This window comes from Bubalus bubalis, chromosome 17 (assembly GCF_019923935.1).
Source record: "Bubalus bubalis isolate 160015118507 breed Murrah chromosome 17, NDDB_SH_1, whole genome shotgun sequence".
In the NCBI taxonomy this organism is placed as follows: domain Eukaryota; kingdom Metazoa; phylum Chordata; class Mammalia; order Artiodactyla; family Bovidae; genus Bubalus; species Bubalus bubalis.
This window is the reverse complement of record NC_059173.1, coordinates 43671577-43697645: the sequence shown is the minus strand read 5'-3', so window position 1 is coordinate 43697645 and position 26069 is coordinate 43671577. Positions and strand designations below refer to the sequence as shown.

Genomic DNA, 26069 nt, shown 5'->3' with positions numbered 1-26069 from the left:
AGACTACAGGACATGGACTGCCTATACTCTTGGAGTGTATGAGATGCTGCATTGTTGTCTCATATTTCATTCTATTTAGTTGTTGTGCTGAATTATAAAGTGCCTGAAAATGTGTTTAAAGAGGAACAATAATAAGCCAAATATCGAAGCAACTGGTGGAATAAAGATTCTTCTGACCGTATTCTCATATAGTGAAGAAAGCAATTCTCCTTCTTATCAAGACTATGTTATTGGTATATGTGTTGGTTAGGAAGGAGGTTGACTTCTCTCACCACAGTATTGGACCATACTTTCTCCAGAGAAATTCATAGTAATTTATACATACGTATGCGTGCGCGTGTGCGTGCCAAGTTGCTTCAGTTGTGTCCGACTATTTCTGATCCTATGGACTGTAGCCTGCCAGGCTCCTGTGTTCATGGGATTCTCCAAGCAAGAACACTGGAGTGGGTTGCCATGCCCTCCTTTAGGCGATCTTCCAGATCCAGGGATTGAACCCATATCTCGTGCCTCTCCTTGCTTGGCAGGCGAGTTCTTTACCACTAGCACCACCTGGGAAGCCCCATACATATATGTAATACTGCAGTTTATGTTATACATAATATATAATACTTAACAAAGCTAGTGGAGGTGATGGAATTCCAGTTGAGCTATTTCAAATCCTGAAAGATGATACTGTGAAAATGCAGCATTCAATGTGGCAGCAATTTGGAAAACTCAGCATTGGCCACAGGACTGGAAAAGGTCAGTTTTCATTCCAGTCCCAAAGAAGGGCAATGCCAAAGAATGCTCAAACTACTACACAATTGCACTCATCTCACACGCTAGTAAAGTAATGCTCAAAATTCTCCAAGCCAGGCTGTAGCAGTACGTGAACCATGAACTTCCAGATGTTCAAGCTGGTTTTAGAAAAGGCAGAGGAACCAGAGATCGAATTGCCAACATTCACTGGATCATGGAAAAAGCAAGAGAGTTCCAGAAAAACATCTATTTCTGCTTTATTGACTATGCCAAAGCCTTTGACTGTGTGGATCACAATAAACTGTGGAAAATTCTGAAAGAGATGGGAATACCAGACTACCTGATCTGCTTCTTGAGAAACCTATATGCAGGTCAGGAAACAATAGTTAGAACTGGACATGGAACAACAGACTGGTTCCAAATAGGAAAAGGAGTACGTCAAAGCTGTATATTGTCACCCTGCTTATTTAACTTCTATGCAGAGTACATCATGAGAAATGCTGGGCTGGAAGAAGCACAAGCTGGAATCAAGATTGCCGGGAGAAATATCAATAACCTCAGATATGCAGATGACACCACCCTTATGGCAGAAAGTGAAGAACTAAAGAGCCTTTTGATGAAAGTGAAAGTGGAGAGTGAAAAAGTTGGCTTAAAGCTCAACATTCAGAAAATGAAGATCATGGCATCTGGTCCCATCACTTCATGGGAAATAGATGAGGAAACAGTGGAAACAGTGTCAGACTTTATTTTTTTGGGCTCCAAAATCACTGCAGATGGTGACTGCAGCCATGAAATTAAAAGACGCTTATGCCTTGGAAGGAAAGTTATGACCAACCTAGACAGCATATTGAAAAGCAGAGACATTTCTTTGCCAACAAAGGTCCGTCTAGTCAAGGCTATGGTTTTTCCTGTGGTCATGTATGGATGTGCGAGTTGGACTATAAAGAAAGCTGAGCACTGAAAAATTGATGCTTTTGAACTGTGGTGTTGGAGAAGACTCTTGAGTGTCCCTTGGACTGCAAGGCGATCAACCAGTCCATTCTAAAGGAGATCAGTCCTGGGTGTTCATTGGAAGGACTGATGCTAAAGCTGAAACTGCAATACTTTGGCCACCTGATACGAACAGCTGACTCATTGGAAAAGACTGATGCTGGGAGGGATTGGGGGCAGGAGGAGAAGTGGATGACAGAGGATGAGATGACTGGATGGCATCACCAACGCTATGGACATGAGTCTGAGTGAACTCCGGGAGTTGGTGATGGACAGGGAGGCCTGGCATGCTCTGATTCATGGGGTTGCAAAGAGTCGGACACGACTGAGCTACTGAGCTGATCTGACTGAATACCTAACATAATATCTTACAGTCTTATTATTTGCAAATGATTTGTAATTACTGAGTGCTTTGTTGTAACTCAGGATTTGAATGTGTCTATAGGGTTCCCTGGTGGCTCAGTGGTAACGAATCCTCCTGCCAATGCAAGAGACACAAGAGACATGGGTTCGATCCCTGGGTGGGAAGATCCCCTGGGTAAGGAAATGGCAACCCACTCAAGTATTCTTGCCTGGGAAATCCCATGGACAGAGTAGCTTGGTGGGCTGCCTTCCATGGGATCACAAAGGAGTCAGACACGACTTAGCATCTAAACAACAACAAATATTTAAAACTATGGAGTAATTCCAATTCTGATTCCTTTCCTGTGGATTTTTGATAAGGCAGCTATCACTGTGTCTCTCTTCAACTCTTATAGAGTTTTCAAATTCCAGTTCATGAGTATTTGTTTTATTATCATCACAAATAGGTATTTTTCCCTAAAGAAGTCATAATAATACTTATGTTGCTTTTCAGTTTACAAAATGATTTTTCCAAACATGCCCTAGTTTGAAAATAACACACATGTAGTCTGAGCTGTAATACTTTTACCTCTGAGGTCTAGAAATCATTTCTAATATAAGTATGTTTTTGAAGGCCGTTTCTTCATTTAAGTCAGTAAACTAAGGCATTAGGTTTTGTTTTCCACCTGAATAAGATCATATTTATGGTACAGCCTTGAAGTTAGGGTTTTGGGGGGGGGAGGTTAGTTGTTACTGTTGCTGTTTGAATAGACCTTACAGATAATACTTTGTCTTTATTTGAAGCTCTAGCTATCAAGCTTTAAATCGGTCATCTGACATATTAACAGTTCCTCCCAACTTTATGTCACCTGCACATATGATGTTTAATTTGGTCATAGTAGATAATTAAAAGGTTTAAAACTTGTGGAGCAGTCAAACCATGAGACTCATAAAAAGAGGAAAAGGCATAATAATAACTGTGCCATGGTTTGCATTACAGGTTTTAAATAGGTTTGAATGCAGTTTTTCAATATGGGATAAGGTGTCTCTATCATACCTGTCTCCTGATGGATTGATTTCTAGAAATAATTTTGATGTTGTTCAGTCACTTAGTCGTGTCCGCCGCTCAGTCATTACCCCATGGACAGCAGCACACCAGGCTTCCCTGTCCTTCACCATTTCCCCGTGCTTGCTCAAAATCAAGCTGTCCATTGAGTCAGTGATATCATCCAGCCATCTCAACCTCTAGTCCGCTTCTGCTCCTACCTTCAGTCTTTCCCATCATCAGGGTCTTTTCTAATGAGTCAGCTCTTTGCATCAGGTGGCCAAAGTATTGGAGCTTCAGCATCAGTCCTTCTAATGAATATTCAGAACTGATTTCGTTTAGGATTGACTGGTTTGATCTCCTTGCAGTCCAGGGGACTCTCAAGAGTCTTCTCCAACACTACAGTTCAAAAGCATTAATTCTTTGACGTTCAGCCTTCTTTGTGGTCCAACTCTCACATCCATACATGACTACTGGAAAAACCATGGCTTTGACTGGACGGACCTTTGTTGGCAAAGTGATGTCTCTGCTTTTTAATATGCTGTCTAAGTTTGTCGTAGCTTTTCTTCCAAGGAGAAAGCATCTTTTAATTTCGTGGCTGCAGTCACCATCTGCAGTGATTTTGGAGCCCCAAAAAATAAAGCCTCTCACTGTTTCCATTGTTTCCCCATCTCTTTGCCATGAAGTGATGGGACTAGATGCCATGATCTTCATTTTTTGAATGTTGTCAGGCAGCTTTTTCACTCTCCTCTTTCACCTTCATCAAGAGGCTCTTTAGTTGCTCTTCACTTTCTACCATAAGAGTAGTGTTATCTGCATATCTGAGGTTATTGATATTTCTCCCAGCAATCTTGATTCCAGCTTCTGCTTCATCCAACCTGACATGTCACATGATGTACTCTGCATATAAGTTAAATAATCAGAGTACTCCTTTCCCAATTTTGACCCAGTCTGTTGTTCCATGTCCTGTTCTGTTTCTTGACCTGCATACTAGTTTTGCAGGAGGCAGGTAAGGTAGTCTGGTATTTCCATCTCTTTAAAGAATGTTCCACAGTTTGTTGTGATCCATACAGTCAAAGTCTTTAGTCAATGAAGCAGAAGTAGAGTTTTTCTGGAATTCACTTGCTTTTTCTGTGATCCAGTGGATATTGCCAATTTGATCTCTGATTCCTCTGCCGTTTCTAAATCTAGCTTGAACATCTGGAAGGTCTTGGTTCACATAATGCTGAAGCCTGGCTTGGAGAATTTTGAACATTACTTTGCTAGCATGTGAAATGAGTGCAATTGTGCAGTAGTTTGAACTTTCTTTGGCATTGCTGTTCTTTGGGATTGGAATGAAAACTGACCTTTTCCAGTCCTGTGGCCACTGCTGAGTTTTCCAAATATGTTGGCATATTGAGTGCAGCACTTTGACAGAATCATCTTTTAGGATTTGCAGTAGCTCAGCTGCCATTCCATCACTTCCACGAGGTTTGTTTATAGTGATGCTTCCTAGTGCCCACTTGACTTTGCACACAGAGATGTCTGGCTCTGGGTGACTGATCACAGCATCGTGGTTATCTGGTTCATTAAGATCTCTTTTGTAATGTTCTTCTGTGTATTCTTACCACCTCTTCATATCCTCTGCTTCTGTTAGGTCCATCCCATTTCTGTCCTTTATTGTGCCATCTTTGTATGAAATGTTCCCTTGGTATCTCTAATTTTCTTGAAGAGATCTTTAGTCTTTCCCATTCTGTTCTCTTCCTCTATTTCCATTGTTCAGTTAGGAATTCTTTATCTCTCCTTTCTGTTTTTAGAACTCTGCATTCAAGTGGATATATCTTTTCTTTTCTCCTTTGCCTTTTTGCTTTTCTTCTTTTCTCAGTTATTTGTAAGGCCTCTTTAGACAGCCATTTTGCCTTTTGCATTTCTTTTTCTTAGAGATAGTTTTTATTACCACCTCCTGTACAATGAATGTCACAAACCTCCATCCATATTTCTTCAGGCACTCTATCAGATCTAATCCCTTGAGTCTATTTGTAGTCTATTTATATTTCCACTATATAATCATAAAGGATTTGATTTAGATCATACCTGAATGGCCTCATGGTTTTCCCTACTTTCTTCAATTTAGGTCTGAATTTTGCAATAAGGAGTTCATGATCTGAGCCACAGTCAGCTCCAGGTCTTGTTTTTGCTAACTTCTCCATCTTCGACCACAAAGAATGTAATCAGTCTGATTTCAATATTGACCATATGGTAATGTCAATTTGTAGAGTTATCTCTTGTGTTGTTGGAAGAGGGTGTTTGCTATGACCAGTGTATTTTCTTGGCAAAACTGTTAGCTTTTGTCCTGCTTCATTTTGTACTCCACAGCCAAACTTGCTTGTTACTCCCGGTATCTCATGACTTCCTACGTTTGCATTCCAGTCCCCTGTGATGAGAAGGACATTTTTTTTTGGTGTTAGTTCTAGAAGGTCTTGTAGTTCTTCATAGAACCATTCAACTTCAGCTCTTTGGCATTAGTGATTGAGGCATAGACTTGGATTACTGTGATATTGAATGGTTAGCCTTGGAAACAAATAGAGATCATTCTATTTTGAGATTGCACCCAGGTACTTCATTTTGGGCTCTTCTTTTGACTATGAGGGCTACTCTGTTTGTTCTAAGGGATTCTTGCCTACGGTAGTAGATACAATGGTCATCTGAATTAAATTCGCCCATTCTGATCCATTTTAGTTCGCTGTTTCCTAAAATGTCAGTGTTCACTCTGCCATCTCCTGTTTGACCATTTCCAATTTACCTTGATTCATGGACCTAACACTCCAGGTTCCTATGGAATGTTGTTTTTTACAGCATTAGACTTTACTTTCACCACTAGACACATCCACAACTGGGCGTTGTTTCTGCTTTGGCTCCGCCTCTTCATTCCTTCTGGAGCTATTTCTCCGGTCTTCTTCAGCAGCCTATTGGTTCATCTTTCATTGGTTCATGAAAGAGTTCATCTTTCAGTGTCATATCTTTCTGCCTTTTCATACCGTTCATGGCTTTCTCAAGGCAAGAATGCTGAAGTAGTATGCCATTCCCTTCTCCAGTGGACCACTTTTTGTCAGAACTGTCCATCGTGATCCGTCCATCTTGGGTGACCTACATGGCCTGGCTCATAGTTTCATTAAGTTAGACAAGATTGTGATCCATGTGATCAGTTTGGTTAGTTTCCTGTGATTGTGGTTTTAATTCTGTCTGCCCTCTGATGGATGAGGATAAGAGACTTGAAATAATGATTTTACATAAAATAATTAGCCACGTTAGTTTCCATATTGTCAACTTATTTAATTTTGTAGTCATTAAACATTTGTTTATTTTTATTTCTTTGACTATTGGTCTCATAGTACTTGTTGGAAGAAATACAAGTGATGTCATCTAGATTTAGGCATAATGATTTTAGACTTGATTTTAGTCTAATTTTAAATATGGGTTTTAAACACAATGTTATTTATGTACCCTTTCTTCCTGCTGTAGGATCAGCTGACAAGTTTTCAGCAGCTGACCAAGCATCTTCATGTTACTAATGAGAACGTAGAATTGGTAAGTGAAAATATCCATTTAGTGCACTTATTACATAAATTATAAATTGTCACTGTAAGTAGTTGTATTTTTGCTAAGGTAAATCAACAAGATAAAAAACTTGAAATTAAAATAGGTAGGCAGTACTCTTTTCTTTTTATCTGTCTTTTCTTTTGCATTCAGTAGCATGACATGGGAGTTTACAGTAGGTTCTAGAGATATAAAACTAACATCTATCTGGAATATATTCTGATCTGAAAATGCTCTTAGGGTTCTTGGTAAGATCTTCTGAGAATAATCTAGACTGTGAGTGCCTCAAGAGTAGGGTTCATTCTTTATTCTTAGTATTTCTTCTAGAATATGGTAGTTCAGTTCAGTTCAGTCGCTCAGTCGTGTCCAACTCTTTGCGACCCCATGAATCACAGCACGCCAGGCCTCCCTGTCCATCACCAACTCCTGGAGTTCACTCAGACTCACGTCCATCGAGTCAATGATGCCATCCAGCCATCTCATCCTCTGTTGTCCCCTTCTCCTCCTGCCCCTAATCCCTCCCAGCATCAGAGTCTTTTCCAATGAGTCAACTAGGTATCAACTAAGAATGGTGGAATTGCTAGACAAATGAGTAGCCCAAATGCTTAAAACCAGTAGGACACTGAGAACCACTTGTTAGTTGATTGACCACCGATCACCTGAATTGCTACACCTAAATTTCCCTTTAATTTTTCCCAAAAGAAATAGAATTAGCCTTCCCAGTTCTGCTCTTTAACCCCTACACACACACTTTTCTTTGTTGTTGTTGTTTTTTGTCTTCCTTCTTGGAATTTTATTTTACCTGATTGTTGAGTAATAGGATTATGACATCTCAGGTAATTCCTCTCTTTCCTTTCTTCATTTTGCTTAGTTACCCTGCTAATCCTTGTTAGTTCCTAATGAAAATGTCTTTGTTTAAGAGTGGAGTTGTGCCATTAAAAGTAAGTTTATCCAATCAATTTTATTCTACTTTAAAAAATTTCTCCTTTAACCTTGTAAAAATTACTAAATTTCTCCCTATTTATGTTAATATTGGAAATTTCTAATCACTTATTTTTAATAATGTGCTTCTTAGAGTTTTAAAATAGTACTAAAGGGCTCCAAAATAAAATGATGACTGATTTCCTTAATTAAGAAGTCTTGTTTCTACATGACATGAATAATTTAACCTAATGTCTCAATTGCTTATTCTTCCTTTCAGTATGTCCTAAAAGTGTGCTATTAACATAATCCTTTGGAATTTTATACCACAGTGCCCATATTTTATTTTATTCAACCCTATTCTGATGAAAGTCATAGAAAACTATGTAAATATTTACAGGACATAAAAAATTTCTAGTGAATGAGTGAAAGTCACTCAGTCACGTCTGACTTTGCAACCCCATGGAATTCTCCAGGTCAGAATACTGGAGTGGGTAACCATTCCCTTCTCCTGGGGATCTTCCCAACCCAGGGATTGAACCCAGGTCTCCTGCATTTCAGGCAGATTCTTTACCATCTGAGCCAACAGGGAAGCCCACGCCCCCCAAAAAAAGAAAAAAATTGTAAGGTGTTCATAATAACAGACCAAAACTAAGAATAATAGACTATGGATATAATAATAGAGATACAGAAATGAAAGTTGGATGAAGCACTTATGTTATAAGGAGCAAAGAAAAGACTATCCTGTGGTTAAAGAAAAATACTAAGAGAAATTTTTTAAGAGTTTGTCTTAATACATCATACATTAAGGTATAAAGAAGACTCTACGAAATGTAAATGTTAAGTGATTGTAAAGATTTTGTAAATCTCGAGCATTCAGAGCATGGTCTGAGAAGCAAATTTGAGTCAAAATCAAATAATTTCCATTAAAAAATTTTCTGATTATATGAATAAACTTTTAAACGAATAGATTCCTATATATGTACAGAAAGTTGATGAGTATATAATAAATAAAATCTTTTACAACCAGTGTACTTTAGTAATAGGCAGAATGTAAAATGCCCTGAACTAAATGATACCTAAAAATATGTTTATATTTATTTATTATTACTATAGATACAATAAGAGTTTATGTTTCCTACAGATTGTCTTTACTGAAAGCATATTTTTCTTGAGATTTATTCATCTCTATAAAGTAACTCAAAAATATTTGTCAATTGCATACTAAGTTCCTTCCACTGTCATGGGTTCTCTAGTTAAAGAGAAATGTGCATCTGTTCACAGAGCCCCTGTCTAACTGGTACAATAGGAATGACATTGGAAATAATTGGTGATTGAAAAGGAGACTTTCAGGGTCCTTTATGAGTCTCCAAATTCTATATTATTGATATATTACATAATTTTATTTTTGATCACAAATATGTAACATCATAAAGCCATATTCAGATGCAGTTGTTGAGCTCTTACTAGGCTTGCTAGCGGGTTATGTGTGATTGTTCCCTACGCTAGCTTCTTAAAATTCACAATTCTAATGTATACTTCCACTAATTACTCTACATAATCTACCTTTAAAGTGCTCACATATAGTAAAAAAAACACAAGCACTAGTTATGCCAGTTCAAAGACTATATGTTATAGTAAAACATTAGTGGTACATTACAAATGTTATAAAGGAATTCAGAAACATGAATCAGTTTGGGCTGAGTCATTGAGATAGCTTCACAGGAGAATTTGAATTGACATTAAAGATCATCTAGTCCCTCAAATGATACAGGCATCCTTCTATTAAATGCTTTTCAGCTTAGATGATCCTCTAGTCACTGCTTTTAATATCCCTTCCTTGTAAGAGATTTTGTCATTTCCCCCAAAGAGCCTGTTCCTTTGAATGCTAATTATTAGAAAGCTAAAATCTTTTTACCATATTTCCTCCCACCGATGTATGATTTTTATCTTTTGGAATAACATAGAACAAAATCATTTCATTTTCAAGTCAGCCTTTTAGTTATATAATCATATGTCTTGCATAGCTTATGCCCTATGTCACATCCACTTTTCTGTTTTAACTTTTTAATTTACCTGCCTCTCATTATTCTATCCTTTCTCTGTATGCCTTGATGGTCTCTTAAATTGTAGCCTGTGAATTAAATATTAAACTCTGTACTGTAGTTGTCTACTTCCCAAGGTAAAGGTGTAGTCCTCAGGCTCTCTTTCATGTCTTAATTAGGAATTCATTCATTCCTCAAAGGTGCAAGTACTTTGAATGTACTGAATCATGTGCAGGATGTTGGCAGTTCTGAGTGGAACTGGTCTTCAAAAATAGGCTCAAGTTGTAGCAAGGAATATTAAACTTTAAATACAGTACTTAAATGTGCTGCAGTGTGCATTATGAAAGTATATATAAAGTTTTATCAAAATGCAAAAAGGAAACAGTTTTGTCTTAAGAGTGAGTGGACCCCATGGGGTATGCAGTGCTGAATGCTGGCAGAATGAGGATATCCCAAGTAGAGGGATATTACAAAAGTGTATTTAAAATATGAAGTCCATGAAATTGGGTAGAGTATGGAAAAAGCTCAGTGAAAACTGCTTCAGGGACTTTAGTTGGAGAGAGGTGTGAATGATCTGTTAAAATGGGAAGAGACTGAAAACAAGACTATCTGTTAGAAGGTAATAATAATTTATATGATGTTGCCTTTAAGGCATATAGCTAATGGTAATGATAAGGAGTTTGTATCATCATGGTAAAACCAGCACTTATGAAAGATAATTCCCTTAGAAAAAGAGTTTTTGTACACTTGGAAAGCTGTTTCATATCTTACTTTAGCATTAGCAGACCTTGAGGAAAGCATCCCAACGTATATAATTTATTTGGGCAGTAATACCAGGAAAAACCAGTAGGGGAGTGGAGAAATAAGACTAGGAAGGAAGAACAAGGCAGCCAGTAAAGGATTTTTATTAGTTAAGCAAATTAACCCTGTGGGTGAACTCCGGGAGTTAGTGATGGACAGGGAGACCTGGCGTGCTGCGATTCATGGGGTTGCAAAGGGTCGGACACGACTGAGCGACTGATCTGATCTGAACTGAAACTTAATCCCACAATGAACTCTGGAAGCCAGTTTATAAACAGGCTTAGAGTTATTCTACCATAGGGCAAGGGAATTTGGGATTTTTACCTACCAGTTTCCTTCATTTATTGTTTTTGGGCTCTTAGAGAATTCATGTCCCCAGCTCTTTACAGGCTGGGGACATGAATTCTACACCACCTGTAGCTGTCTACATAGAAAAAGACTACACAGAAAGACTTTGCTCTTTAGGTGAGCAAAGGAGGCTTAGAAGGCCGGAAAAAATCAGAAGGTGCAGAAATGTAAATACAAGTAGTGTGAAATAAAGCAGGTGTCTGCCGAAATAGGGAAGGCAAGGAAATAGGGCTAGGGCTATATTTTATCATTAAAAAAAATCTAATCATTATCGTGAGTTCATTTTTTTCAGTTACATACCCTGTAGTTAGTCTGACATAGAGTTTTAAATGTTCTAACACTAAATGTTTCTATTTTTTTTTTCTTGTGGCAGACTAATCAACATTTTCTGAAAACAGTAACTGAACAAAGTGCGGAAATTGAGCAACTCCGAAAACAACTTAGGTATTGTCAAAAATAATTTTTGTTATAATAATTACTTTTCTTCAGTGGAAGTGATGATGTCATAGTTCTTTCCGTGAGTGGTTTTTTTTTCCCGTCCCTTTTAAACTTCTGTCAGTTACTTCTCACGTGCATGGCCTTTTGAGTCTGAAGAGACTGAAATCAAGACTGTCAGTCAGGAGGCAACAATAATACATATATGTGAAAGGATGTCCCATGATGGCAAATGCAGTGCCTAGAGAAAAAAATCAGTCCTCTTAAAAATTTGTTTCTACACATATTTTTCTTTGAATTCCCTCATAAGCAGACCCGAAGAGTTTCAAAGCATGTACGTTATTTAGAGGTAATACCAGTGAACAGCAGTAGAGAAGTAGGGAAGTGAGACTGGGGACGGGAGGAGAAGGCAGATAGTAAGGGGTTTTTAAAAATCACTCAGCTTAATACCATACATATATTATGACCCAGTGGTTCAATAGTCGTTGCATTAATAGACTTCAGAGGATAAACTCCAAATGACCAAAAATAAACCTTTTTTCACTTTTCATTCCCCTTATCATAATACTTAAAATTCAGAAGTATAGTCATATAAGGTTCTGTACTGTGATGCTGTCATATAGAAATATCTTTAAATTGTATATTTATATTTTATAAAAAATACATTGTTACTCTTTGTTAAATGAACCTTGCTATTTATTTTGTATTTTCCTACCACCTGCAAATACATTAATTGGGTTTTCTAAAGACCTACTTTACAAAGTTTAATATACCACTCTTTATATTTTTATTTTATTAACTTCATGAACTTTTAAAATTTAATTTAGTAAATTTACTTTCTTTCTCCCTAGACAGTTTTACTTCTGGGCTTTTATTTAATTCTTATTTCTTTCAGTGTTAATGATTTTGCAATTTAAAATAGTAATGATTTATTTAATTGCAAGATCATCTTCCTCTTATTTTTGCGAAATGAAAGTTTTTTAAATTATAAAAGTAATGTAAGTCCATTATAAAAGCACTTTGGATAGTATGAAGACATCACATTGCAATAAAATTCTGACAGGAAGTTAATACAGACTCCATAGGTTAAGAGCACAGTCCCCAGTGTGACTACACTCAACTCAGACACCAGCCACAAGTTCAGGGGTCCCCAGGCCACTCAGACCTCTCTGATCAATTGAATGCAAATATGTTGGTGTTCCCCCTAAACCCCCAGGGTTGATAGTTCTCAAAAATGGCTCAGAGAACTCAGGAAAGCACCATACTGGTGATTAAAATTTTATTACAAAGGACATAAATCACAACCAGCCAAAAGAAGAGACTTTTCAGTGAGATCTAGAAAGATCCCAAAAGCAGAGCTTCGTGTTCTTTCCCAATAGAATCAGTGTGTTTAGCCCTCCTGGGACATCAGTGTGTTTACCAACCAGGAGTCTCACCTAAGCCTCAGTGTCCTAAGTTTTTACTGAGATTTTATTATGTGCATATGCTTTATATTGGGCTTTCCTGATGGCTCAGCAGGTGAAGAATCTGCCTGCAATCCAGGAGACACAGTTTGATCCCTGGGTCAGGAAGATCCCCTGGAGGAGGGCATGGCAACCCACTCCAGCATTCTTTCCTGGAGAATCATGTGGACACAGGAGCCTGGTGGGCTACAGTGCAAAGGGTCACAAAGAGTTGGACAGAACTGAGTGGCTAAGCATGCTTTATATTAAATGTAGACAAGCTTACATTACAATTAAGTGAAATTTATGATGACTGCATCAAAGAGCAAAATCCTGTGTGAATCAGTTTCTGAATTTTAAGTGTTATGACTAATTGAATGAATCATTGATCACTTGATTGAACTTAATCTCCAGATCTCCTTCCCTCCCTGAGGGTCAGGAGGTCGGGCCTATATAACATGGCTCAAAGCTCCAACTCTGTAGTTACATGGTTGGTCTTTCTAGTAGACCTCCTCCCATCCTAAAACTCTATAGGGGCCTACCATGAACCAGTTCATTAGCATAAACTCCGGGGTAGTCTCAAGTAAAGACATTGCCCTTACTTGGGAAGTTAAGGGTTTATATGCCCCATCCTAGAAGCTTAGACAAAGACCAAAGTTATTATGCAACTCAAGTGGAAAATAAAAATCTCATAATTCCATTATTTAGAGGTAACTATTATTATGCGAAGATTTGACTCATTGGAAAAGACTGATGCTGGGAGGGATTGGGGGCAGGAGGAGAAGGGGACGACAGAGGATGAGATGGCTGGATGGCATCACTGACTCAATGGACGTGAGTCTCAGTGAACTCCAGGAGTTGGTGATGGACAGGGAGGCCTGGCGTGCTGCGATTCATGGGGTCGCAAAGAGTCGGACACGACTGAGCAACTGATCTGATCTGATCTGATTATCAACTTCTTAAATGTATAACTTAGGTTTGTGTATTTAAATATTTTAGTAAAAAAAGGGGCGTGGTATACACACTAATAGCCTATTTTTTTAAACTTATAGATAATATGAATATCATATCAATATTATCAACCATAACATTGTATAGTATACTACTATGGATACGCTATATTTATTAGTTAAATTCTTAAATTCACTTTCTACTTTTACTCCTTTTTCATATTTAATAGAATATTTAGTAGCCTTTTTATAGGCTACCTATCCATCAGACATTACACTTAGAGCCATTTTAGAACAGTAAATACATATAGTTAGTGTTAGATATTGTTATTATTTATAGTGATTAAATAAAATTTTAATACTGCTAAAGAAATTAAGGTGAATCTTATCTAATTTAGGATGTTTAGAAGAAAGGCCAATTTGATTGAATCTTTTGTTATATACATTTTTTAAAACATGTTTTTAAAATTGTTACCTGTGGCGGATTCATTTTGATATTTGGCAAAACTAATACAATTATGTAAAGTTTAAAAACAAAATAAAATTAAAAAAAAATAATAAAAAAATAATAAAATAAAATTGTTTTATCATAAAAATACTAGATACTAAAGCATAAACTGACAGAAACACAAGACGTGGTAGAGCAAATCCATAATGCTAGTAAAGATTTTAACACTGATATGATCTTTATCTGTTAAATATAAGTTAAATCTGATAAAAATTTAACTCATATAAAAGATGTGACTTATGTGATTAACAACTTGATCTAACACACCTCTCTAAAACATTGAATCCATTCTTTCAATAAATATTTAGCAAGCATCAGCTATGTACCAGACTCTATACATGGGATACATCAATGTACAATATAGCTAAAGACCTCTGTCTTTTTGGAACTTACATCTAGCAGGAGCAAGCAGACAATAAACACGATATCTTAGTATGTTAAGAGGCAATAAGTGCTAGAGAAGAACAAAGCAAAACAAAAAATCTCCCTTTAATAAATTTTGCTGGGGAACTACTTCTTAATCAAAATTTAAATGCAAGCCAAAAAGGTAAAAATTGATTTGTTTGAGTATGTTAAAATGTAAAACTTGCATTATAAAAATTAATATAAGTCAAATGAAGACATTTGCAAAGCGTGCAGCTGACACTGCATTAGTGTTGAGCACACATTGCCTAAGCATCAATAAAAATCCATACACTATTGGGCAAGGGATATGAACAAACATTTCTTTCTTTTTTTTTTTTTTTTTTCCAAACATTTCGAAAAATATAGCAATCAGGAAAATGCAGATTAATACTGTGGAATATAACAACAAGGTAAAAGACAATTATAGTATGATACAATTCATATACATTTCAAATGTTTTAAACAACAATGCATAGATTATGGACATGTGTGTTTTAGTTATATATGACATATTCATATATGTAAAATAATTTTAAAGTATGTGTGTAATATATGTACATATGTGTGTGTATATATATACACACACGCATATATTGTGCATGTGTGTATGCATGTACTATTATTAAAGAATAAAATAAAAACATGTCCAGAAATAGTATAGGGAAAAGGATAGTAAAATATGGTAATTGCATCCTGTGGAATACTGTCCATCATTTAGAAACATGTATTTACATGTAAAGATGTAGTAACAGAATCATAGGGTAGAGCTAGAAAACAAGGTTATGTTGAGAAAGTAAAAATATGGATCTATGGCACAAAAATACATACATGCATATAATAATATATATTTTACCAGTATATGTATATATCTAGGGATGTATCCAGAGAAGGCAATGGCACCCCACTACAGTACTCTTACCTGGAAAATCCCATGGATGGAGGAGCCTGGTAGACTGCAGTCCATGGGGTCACTAGAGTTGAACACGACTGAGCGACTTCACTTTCACTTTTCACTTTCATGCATTGGAGAAGGAAATGGCAACCCACTCCAGTATTCTTGCCTGGAGAATCCCAGGGATGGGGGAGCCTGGTGGGCTGCAGTCTGTGGGGTCGCACAGAGTCGGACACGACTGAAGAGACTTAGCAGCAGCAGCAGCAAGGATGTATCATATTTTAATGTGAACCTACAAAATGAAGGGGAATGAGAGATTGGGAATGAACAGGAATATAAAAATAAATAAGAGCAGATTTTTCACAGCTAATAGTCATGGGCAGATCATGGAGTCACAGAAAGAATAGTGTGATTAACTCAACTCTGCATTCAAGGTTCAGAAAAGAGTGGACGAATAAAAGAATATGAGGTTTATGATATCAGTAGGATAAATCAGGGTGTGGAAATTATGGAAGAAAAATGAATAAGAAAATTGGTTCATAAAGACCTACTATAATATGATTGTTGTTATGTTAGTCGCTCAGTTGTGTCTCAGTCTTAGCGACCCCATGGACTGCAACCTGCCAGACTCCACTGTCCATGGAATTCTCCAGGCAAGAGTACTGGAGTGGGTAGCCATTCCTTTCTCCAAAGGATCTTCCCCACCCCGGGATTGAACCCGGGTTTCCTGCATTGCAGGCAGATTCTTTACCATCTGAGCCACCATATTGGGAAACCCAATATGATGATAATGCAAGACAGTTTCTGAGACTATGGTTCAGTTTGATATCTTCTATAAATTCAGGAAGTTGAGCTAAATGATTATTAAGATAACCTCTAGCCATAAAATTTCATGATTCTTCTAATGCCCTTTAGCCCAGTATCACCAAGTTCTGCCCATTTTCTCTATATAGAGTTTTTAGTTTAATTCTCTATATAGAGTCTTTAAAAAAAGACTGGGCTTTTGATACTGGGGAAGGACATTGTAAGAATCAAGAAATTTTATGGCTAAAGGTATCTTAATAATCATTTAGCTCAACTTCCTGAATTTATAGAAGAAACCAAACTGAACCAAAGACTCAGAAATTGTCTTCCGGGGTTGCACAACAAATTCATAGAGGAGCTAAATTAGAACTTGTATTTTGTAATTGCTACTCTAGTGCGTTTCTAAACCTGACTCGAACAGTATTCACAGCAGTAAGGAAGTCAAGAATGAAAGTTGATCATTAAAGAATGATGAGTGGATATATTGTTTTTTGACAACTATGTTATTTGGTTTTTGGGCATCTGAGTCTGAAGATTATAAATTGAGATTACAGATTAACAAAGCTAGTTTTGGTTTTCTAAAGCCTAAAACATCTTAAGTGTTTAACTGTCCATGAGCAACTTTGCCATAATATTTACTGACAATATTACATAGCTTAACACTAAGCAATTCAGAGTTGTATACATAAAACTATGCTTGCTTTTCCTGCCACAGGCTTGAAAGAACAGAAGGATAAGCAGATGCTTCTTTTAGGGAAAAGGATGTTGCTTTCAAGTTTGACAGATTCTGAATGATGGGCATATTGATATTACCAAAATTTAGGTTTTGAGATGCCCTGTATGTGTGTATCTGTGCCAAAAATAACTACATTAGAAGCTCTTTAAACACTAGCTTTGTATAAGTGTATACTTTTACTGAAAATTTACTAGTTTCAATTTGTTGTTTGATGTTAATAATACAAAAAAAAATGAGAATCATGTGAATTTATAATTAAATCTTTTATCATTTTTCTTTTCAAGAGTTTCTAGTGATACTCATCATAGCAGACAAAACTTGTCAGCCTAGTTTCAAAGAACCTTCATTCACCTGGTCTTTCCCAACCCTCCAGTTAGATACGATAGTCATTTTGCTGTTTCTCATGAAGAACTTTCCATTCCTTCCTTTTTGCATTTGATCTTTATTCTGTTTTGTAGAAAATTTGTAATTTTCTAAATCTGGTTTAAGTTTGCCTTGTCCAGGAATACTTCTCTCATTCATTCCAGCAGATTTTTTTTACTGTTCTTTTCTTGTGGATATACTGAGCATTTATTCCTTTTAACTGAGATTTTATGCTGTTTTTTTCTATAGGTGATTTTTTTGTCATATATATTTGTTTATAATGTATATCCAGCTGAGTCATGAAAATACTTACTTTTCAGGCCATGTGTGCTCAGATTTTATATCTTCCTTGTGAAGTCTTTGAAGGAAAGGACTTCATTTGTGTGTCTTTTGGGAACAACAGTATTATCTTTGTAAAAGTATGTAGTGTAAAAATTGACTCAAAAGCATTTGTGTAAGGGTTCATAGTATCTTTTCATTAGAGAGGCATTATCAGAGTATTTATTTAAAAAAAAACTTTAGCCATTAAGGAATGATCTCATTAGCAGGCATAGATAACTGTTTTCATATAAAGAATTTGTAACTTAGCAGTCTATTTTTATTTATTGAGGACTTACATACTACATATGTGCTCTCAATGTAGAAACAGTGTTTATTAAGTTTATGTATGATGTGAAAGCCTCTAAATTGTTGAAATTTGACCTATTTCATCTTATATACACTTTTGTGGCTTCCATAATCTCTAAAGATAAGAGTTTATTAAATTTTTGTAGCTCAAACGTCTCCTGGTTATCTCTACCAAGATAAGTCAGAGGTAATAAACTTAGCATGTTATTAATATCTCTTGAATCTTCTCTTTGTATTTATAAATGGCACCGTTCAGTTTCTGCTTCACAAAATTAGGAGGCATCCTAAAATCTTTTCTGTCCCAACTGTACCTTCTAAGTGTCTCTCAGATCCTTCACTTCTGCATCATTACGTTGTTATTGCCTTTGCTCAGTCCATCATCTCATCTGAGCTTCTGCAGTAACCTCCAGATTGGCTTACCTCTTCTCCATCTTCCTTTTTCATACTGTCATCAAAATGATCTTTCAGAAATAAAATCTGATCATGTCAGTCTCCTTCAGTGACTTCAAAATGCCTATGGGATATAATCGAAATTATTTAACATGACATGAAGTCTTCTGTGACCTGACCCCTGGCTACTTAACTCTATACCTTGTCTCTCTTCATCTCAGTTTCCTGAACTATTCCCAGTTACCCAAACAGGCTGTGCTATTTCATAAATCCCTCCCTGTGCTCAAATTGTTCAGGGTGCCTAAAATGCCTTTTCCTGATAAATGTCTTCTCAGCTTTCAAGGTTCAGAAGTGTCATATCTTCTAGAAATCACTTTCTGCATCTTATGGTTTCTTCCTCCCCAGGTACAACCAAATGTGCCTTCCTGTGTGCCTCAGCCATAAGCTGCACATTTATCTGTCACAGTATATTTGACACTTTAATGTACTTAATTCTTTACATGTTAATCGCTTTGCTAGTTTTTAAGCTCCTTAAAAGTATGGATCTTTGTGTAGCCCTTTTTACCTTACCATCATCTAAGACAGTGCTAGACATCTGGCAAGATGCTCAAAAGGAAAAAAAAAAAAAAAATCAACTTTTTGAGTCGTTAAGTCAGTTAATTCATTAAATTGCATTTCACCAGAGGGGCAAAGCTAAACTCATTTATGTGGATTTTCTATTTGTGTATTTTGCCACCAATCTTTGGGGGCACAACTGTTTTCTTAGACTGTCATTATTTAGAAAACGACATTTATATTCCTCAGCCATGCAGTAACATGTGTCCGCTTAGTAGTCCTGTAGAAAGACATCTCGTGCCGTCGTGTTTTGTGATGCCCAGTTGTGGATCATAATTTTGCCCACTGTATCCTGCCGTATCCTGTCACTTAGTGGATTACTGCAGTGCCTGTGTTTAAATAACTGTTATTTAACTTAATAATGCCCCAAAGCACAAGAATAGTGATGTCGGCAATTCAGATATGCCAGAGAAGCCTTAAAGTGCTTCCTTTAATGAAATGGGGAAAATTCTCTGTTTAATAAAGAAAAAAAGCTTCTCCTGAGGTTGCTAAGACCAATGGTAAAAACAAATCTGCCTGAAATTGTGAAGAAGGAAACAGAAATTCATGCTGATTTTGCTGTTGCACCAAACTGCAAAAGTTACAGCCACGATTTGTGATAAGTGTTTAGTTAAGATGAAAAAGAAATTAAATTTGAACAATAAGAGAAAGACCACATTCACAAAACTTCTATTATTGTTAAAATTGTTTTTATTAATTTTTGCCATTAATTTCTCATTGTGCCCAATTTAAGCTTTGATTTATGGTTGTATAGAGAAAAACATGGTATACGTCGGTTTCAGTAGGATCCACGGTTTTAGGCATCCACTGGGAGTCTTGGGACATATCTCCTGCAGATAAGGGGGGACTGCGTATATGTATACCTCTGCCAAGTAATAGTTTTATTTTAGCTGAGATAACAGATTTTTCTCAGATGTCTTATGTCCCAATTTGAATAATAATGTGTCTTTTATTATAAAGATGCTATGGGAATCTGGAATTCATCGATCACTAGTTTTGATTCATAGTGACTCTTGGAAACTATCCTATGTGAGAAATGGCCCTGAGCAGATGTGCTTAGTCATAAGAATTGCCAGGCAGTTTCTTATGTGTTGGCAGCTAGTTTTTCTGAGAGTAGAAAACTTAAGAAATAGGGTTTTGCTATCAGTTTCCTATCTCTTCACCCTGTTTTGCTTTAATGTTATTTATGGGGTTACCCCTTATTCAAAAATGTTTGTATCTTTGTCATTTAAACTTTCGGGCATAAAGAAGAATATGAGACTTTACTTCAAGAACATACTAGTCAACAGCAGAAAGAAATTCGTAACTTCGTGTTTGGAACTTTTGCCTCTTACAATAGGTGATTACTAGTTTATTTCAAAATGTATTTTTTATTGATAATTTTATTTTGCAGACACTCCACATTTGTATACCTGACCCAGAAGTACACTTCTGTGTGATGTGAAGTATAAAGAGCATAGACTTTGAAGTCAGACAGCTTTAGATTAGTATTCTTATTTTAAATTTCCTCTTGATTTGGCCACGTTGCTTAACTGAATGAACTTTAGTTTTTTGTTTTTTTTTTAATGTCTATTGAAGTACAGTTGATTTGCAATGTTGTGTTAGTTTCAGGTATAGAGCCAAGTGACTTCAGTTATACATGTACATATATCCTCTCTTTTTTAAAGGTTCTTTTCCCATATTAGAGTACTGAGTAGAGTTCCCTGTGCTATACACTAGGTTTTTATTATTTATTTTATATATAATACTGTGTACATGTCAATTCCAGTCTTCTAATTTCTTAATCTCTGCAATAGAAAAAACTTCTCTTCATTGCTCTGGAAATCAGCCTTACCTTTGTTGTTGTTGCTGTTAATTTCTAGGAACTAGATAAAGTGTTCCTTTCTTTTCCCCTCCTTTCTATTTTTATATCCCCATGTCTTGCCAGCTGTACAACCCTAAACTTGTTTCTTCTTGTATGTTGTTCCATCAGTTATATTCACTCTTTTTACAAATCGTAGTCTCTTATCGTTTCTTCTAAGACCTCAGGTGTGTATACATACCTCCCCTGATGATTCCTCAGATAACTGTATTTTCTGCTTCCCATTCTTTGAAATTGCTTGGAGGAAAAACCTTTATTTGCTGTAGTTGTTCCTTAGAATTTCTTTCAATTTGGATTTGGTCCCCTATCTCTATTCTCCTCCTCAAGTTGACTGGTATCTTTTTTGCCTTAATTCTTTCTCCTTGGTTTTTGATTCTTTTCAACTGATGATTTTTGTGTCCTTGAAAATTTTTCTACTAGGTCTTTTTTGTTTGTGTCCTGATTTCTTCTGTGACTTTTGTCACTGTTTCCTTTTTTTTTTTTTTTTGCTTTTCCCATTTCCATCCTACCTGCTAAAAGTAGAAATTTCGTAAATTTCTGGCCATGTTACATAGTTTCCCTGCCCCACCCCCTCCTTGGATGATCACCTTTACCCTACCCAACTTAAACTTCCATCTCAATGACAGTGTTTCCCACATGTATACTCTGGTCTTGATCACTTTGTTGAGCTCTATACTTAATACTAGGGCAGTGATTTTTAAACTATTCTTAGTTAAAAATCTTGAACACAAAACCCTAATATATTGATAAACGTAGAACTGCTGTGATTGATGTGAGGAGGGCAGTCTTCCCCATCTTAGTAACTGGTACTATCTTCAGACCAGTGAATCTCGCTTGGTTCTGCTCTTTTGCTTTACCCTCATATCCAAGTCATGTTTGCCCTGATCCAGGTGATCATAAGTCCAGTCATCACCACTGTCATTGCTACCCCAAGCCATCACTCTCTCTCTTGTCTTTGCCTCCTCTCTGTTTTCCCTGCTTTCTCTCTTACCCCACTGTTATTTATTCTCCACACACCAGCCCAAAAAATCTCAGAGCATAAAGCAAATCACATCACTCACTTGCATATAACACTCAGTGGATTTCATTGCAGTTGGAACAAATTCCAGAATTCTTTCCTTGCCCAGAGGCACTTATATTATCTGATGTCTCTGCCTTCCTCTCTATCTTCATCTTACACTTTTCTATGATACATCCCAGCTAATTGTTCTTTATTAAGTACCTTTCTCATACGCTTTGCATTTATTATTAATTCTCGCTGCCTGTAATTTCTTCGCCTTGTGTGCGTGCATGTGTGCTCCGTCATGTCTGATTCCTTGCAACCCCGTGGACTGTAACCCACTAGGCTCCTCTGGCCGTAGGATTTTCCAGGCAAGAATCCTGGAGTGGGTTGCCATTTCCTTCTCTAACTTTCACCTTAGATTTTCTTAAATCAGCCCCATTGTCTTGCTTAGCTCAAATATTCCTTCTTTATAGACAGGTTGTCACTGATGATCCAAGTCTTTCTCCCATTGTTATATATCATTTGCTTCATTGCATTATCACATTCTGAAATTATCTCATTTATTTGTTTACATATTTATTGTCTGTCTCCCCCTAAAGCAATATAAACTTTGTGAGGTCAGAGGCTTTTTCTCCCTTTTTGCCACTGCATCAGCAGTGCTGACAACAGTGCTTAGTGTAGTTCCGGTGAAAATGAAAGTCGTTCAGTCATGTCTGACTCTTTGTGACTCATGGACTATACAGTGATTCTCTAGGCCAGAATACTGGAGTGGGTAGCCTTTCCCTTCTCCAGGGTATCTTCCCAGCCCAGGGATCGAACCCAGGTCTCCCGCATTGTAGGTGGATTCTTTACCAGCTGAGGCACAAGGGAAGCCCAAGAACACTGGAGTAGGTAACCTATCCCTTCGCCAGAGAATCTTCCTGACCCAGGAATCGAACTAGGGTCTCCTGCATTGCAGGTGGATTCTTTACCAACTGAGCTATCAGGGAGTAGTTTGGGTTGATGCTCAATAAAAATAAGCATAGGAATCCTGAAATGGCTAAAAATAAACAAAACCTGAATGAGCCACAAACATGTGAAACTCAACATGTCCAGATTATATTCATAGTGCAAAGCATATTATAAACATTCAATAAATATTTGTTCAAAGAGTGAATGGATAGAATCCCTTAAATTCTGTCTCTGTAAGATCTATGCCATCTCTCCCAGTGGAACTGCTTACTTACCGTTACCATCACTCATGTAGACATTCCCTGCCTTTTATTCAAATTCCTAAAGTGTAGCTCTGATCTCATATTTAAGTAGCTCTCCATTGCCCTTAAATTAATACAGATTGCCTAACTTGTCAATTAAGGTCATTTACGTTGTAGCCCCCATTGCCTTTTTCAGTCTTCCTTCCCTTCTTCCCTAAATAAGCCCTACACCTGCCCACCTTTATGCTTGAACTTATTTGTTCCTTCCTGAAGCTCTTTTTAGATTCACTCTTGTGAGTAAATTTACTCTTGTGAGATCTCTGCTTGTGAGATTTACTGTTCGGCCTCTGCCAATTCTTACTTTCAATACCTCCCACATGGAAAAAGCAAGAGAGTTCCAGAAAAACATCTATTGCTGCTTTATTGACTATGCCAAAGCCTTTGACTGTGTGGATCACAATAAACTGTGGAAAATTCTTGAAAGAGATGGGAATACCAGACCACCTGACCTGCCTCTTGCGAAATGTGTATGCAGGTCAGGAAGCAACAGTTAGAACTGGACATGGAACAACAGACTGGTTCCAAATAGGAAAAGGAGTACGTCAAGGCTGTATATTGTCACCCTGGTTATTTAACTTCTGTGCAGAGTACCTCACGAGAAATGCTGGGCTGGAAGAAGCACAAGCTGGAATCAAGATTGCCGGGAGAAATATCAATAACCTCAGATGTGCAGATGACACCACCCTTATGGCAGAAAGTGAAGAGGAACTCAAAAGCCTCTTAATGAAAGTGAAAGTGGAGAGTGAAAAAGTTGGCTTAAAGGTCAACATTTAGAAAACTAAGATCATGGCATCTGGTCCCATCACTTCATGGGAAATAGATGGGGAAACAGTAGAAACAGTGTCAGACTTTATTTTTGGGGGCTCCAAATCACTGCAGATGGTGAGTGCAGCCATGAAATTAAAAGATGCTTACTCCTTGGAAGGAAAGTTATGACCAACCTAGATAGCATATTCAAAAGCAGAGACATTACTTTGCCAACAAAGGTTCATCTAGTCAAGGCTATGGTTTTTCCTGTGATCATGTATGGATGTGAGAGTTGGACTGTGAAGAAGGCTGAGCACCGAAGAATCGATGCTTTTGAAATGTGGTGTTGGAGAAGACTCTTGAGAGTCCCTTGGACTACAAGGAGATCCACCAGTCCATTCTGAAGAAGATCAGCCCTGGGATTTCTTTGGAAGGAATGATGCTAGAGCTGAAACTCCAGTACTTTGGCCACCTCATGTGAAGAGTTGACTCACTGTTAAAGACTTTGATGCTGGGAGGGATTGGGGGCAGGAGGAGAAGGGGACGACAGAGGATGAGATGGCTGGATGGCATCACTGACTCAATGGACGTGAGTCTGGGTGAACTCTGGGAGTTCCTGATGGACAGGGAGTCCTGGCCTGCTGTGATTCATGGGGTCGCCAAGAGTCGGACACGACTGAGCAACTGAACTGAACTGAAGCTAAATACAAAGGTACTACCTACTCTGAATCATAATACTTCAGTCTTCTGTGATGCTTAAAGTGTGCTTTGTGGCCCTCCTAAAGATTACTGTATCTAACCTATCTTTGTGTGTTTTGTTTTACCTTAAAGAACATCTTCTGTGTTCTATATGTCACAGGTACTTGGTAAACATTTTTTTGAGTGTGCCCATTGCATAAGCCTGGTTAATAATATAAAGTGAATTAATACGTTATACACTTTCAGTGGTACCCAAAGTCATATAACTCTAAAACTGTATTTGAAGTAATTGTTTACAGTTTCTTTGTAATGGTAAACATACTGATTGTGCAGTTATTCAGTAAAATCTAAGGCCATAGCTGTGTATCAGAATTATCTGTAGAGATTCTGAAAAACAGAGATGAGCAGGTACTGCTCTGACATTCTGAATGAATAAGACTCAGAGGCTGTATATAATGTAGTTACAGAATGCTTGCTTTCGTACAAAGAAAGTATAGAGAACTACTACTGAAAAGTAAAAGTGTTAGTCACTCAGTTGTGTCTCACTGGTTTGATGGAAAATTATATTTCAACATAGAAATTGGGATTTTGAACTACTTTGAATTATATATAATTTTGAATTATGTAAAAAATTATGTACAAATGATCTGTTTTCAAGACTGAGTAGCCTCTGTTTTAAGGTTTTGATAACTCAGTACACAGATTATTAATATCTGTTGCTTTTGTAGTCTTCTGTCCTTTGAAAACTTTTAATCATTAGACTGCTACTAAAAATTAAAAGGAGAGAAAAGTTAAACTTTTTCCAGTTTTGCTACTTGTAGTCAGTTTTCTAAAATCAGAAGTGATCTTAGAAATTCAGAACTTTGTCTAAAATTGGGATTTTCTAATTTTTAAGCATAAGTGATTGGCTTTATCTTACAGATAATTGCAGATGAACTTGCTAAAGTAATGCATTTTTTCTTTTTTTTTTTCCTCAGAATGTTATCACTTTTCATTGTGTGAAACAAATACTGTACACATTTCTAGGATTTTCTTGACATGAGCCTGAAAAAGATAAAAACTCTTCTTAAAATGGATTCAAATCTTAAAGATATTTATAATTAAAACATTTAATTTCTGTCCAAGTTAATGCTATAATTTAAGTGTATACTTATATAAACTACATTGAAGTATATCATATGTTTTATATTTGGTTATAGTTTGCTTAACAGAGCAAAGCTTTGCTTTTTAAAGATCAGACTTCTTCAATGAGTGATGAAAATCCTATTAAAGAAAAATCTCAGAAATTTTAAATTGCTTGACAAAGAAGCATACCTAAAAGTAATGTGCTTTTAAAAATATTCCTTTTAGCAAAAATAAAATGTAACTATTCTTATTTATTTATCAGTTTTTTTTTTTTTTTTTTTAATGAAAACTTGTTTTGACCTTTATAAAAGGATGTACAAGCTTCCCTTGTGGCTCAAACAGTAAAGAATCTGCCTGCAGTGCAGGAGACCTGAGTTTGATTCCAGGGTAGGGAAGATTCCCTGGAGA

The 26069-nt window shown here is 36.8% G+C and overlaps 1 protein-coding gene across 5 annotated transcripts in view; it reads left to right on the top strand.

The window, feature by feature from the left end:
• Nucleotides 1–26069, top strand: part of SCLT1 (sodium channel and clathrin linker 1) — a 230455-nt gene that overhangs the window by 87576 nt on the left and 116810 nt on the right. For all 5 annotated transcript variants that reach the window (XM_006067319.4, XM_025268069.3, XM_044930432.2 and 2 more), the window contains 2 exons: nucleotides 6617–6682; nucleotides 11180–11250. In XM_006067319.4, the coding sequence (XP_006067381.3) occupies nucleotides 6617–6682; nucleotides 11180–11250 (137 nt within the window). The remainder of the gene's footprint in view (nucleotides 1–6616; nucleotides 6683–11179; nucleotides 11251–26069) is intronic.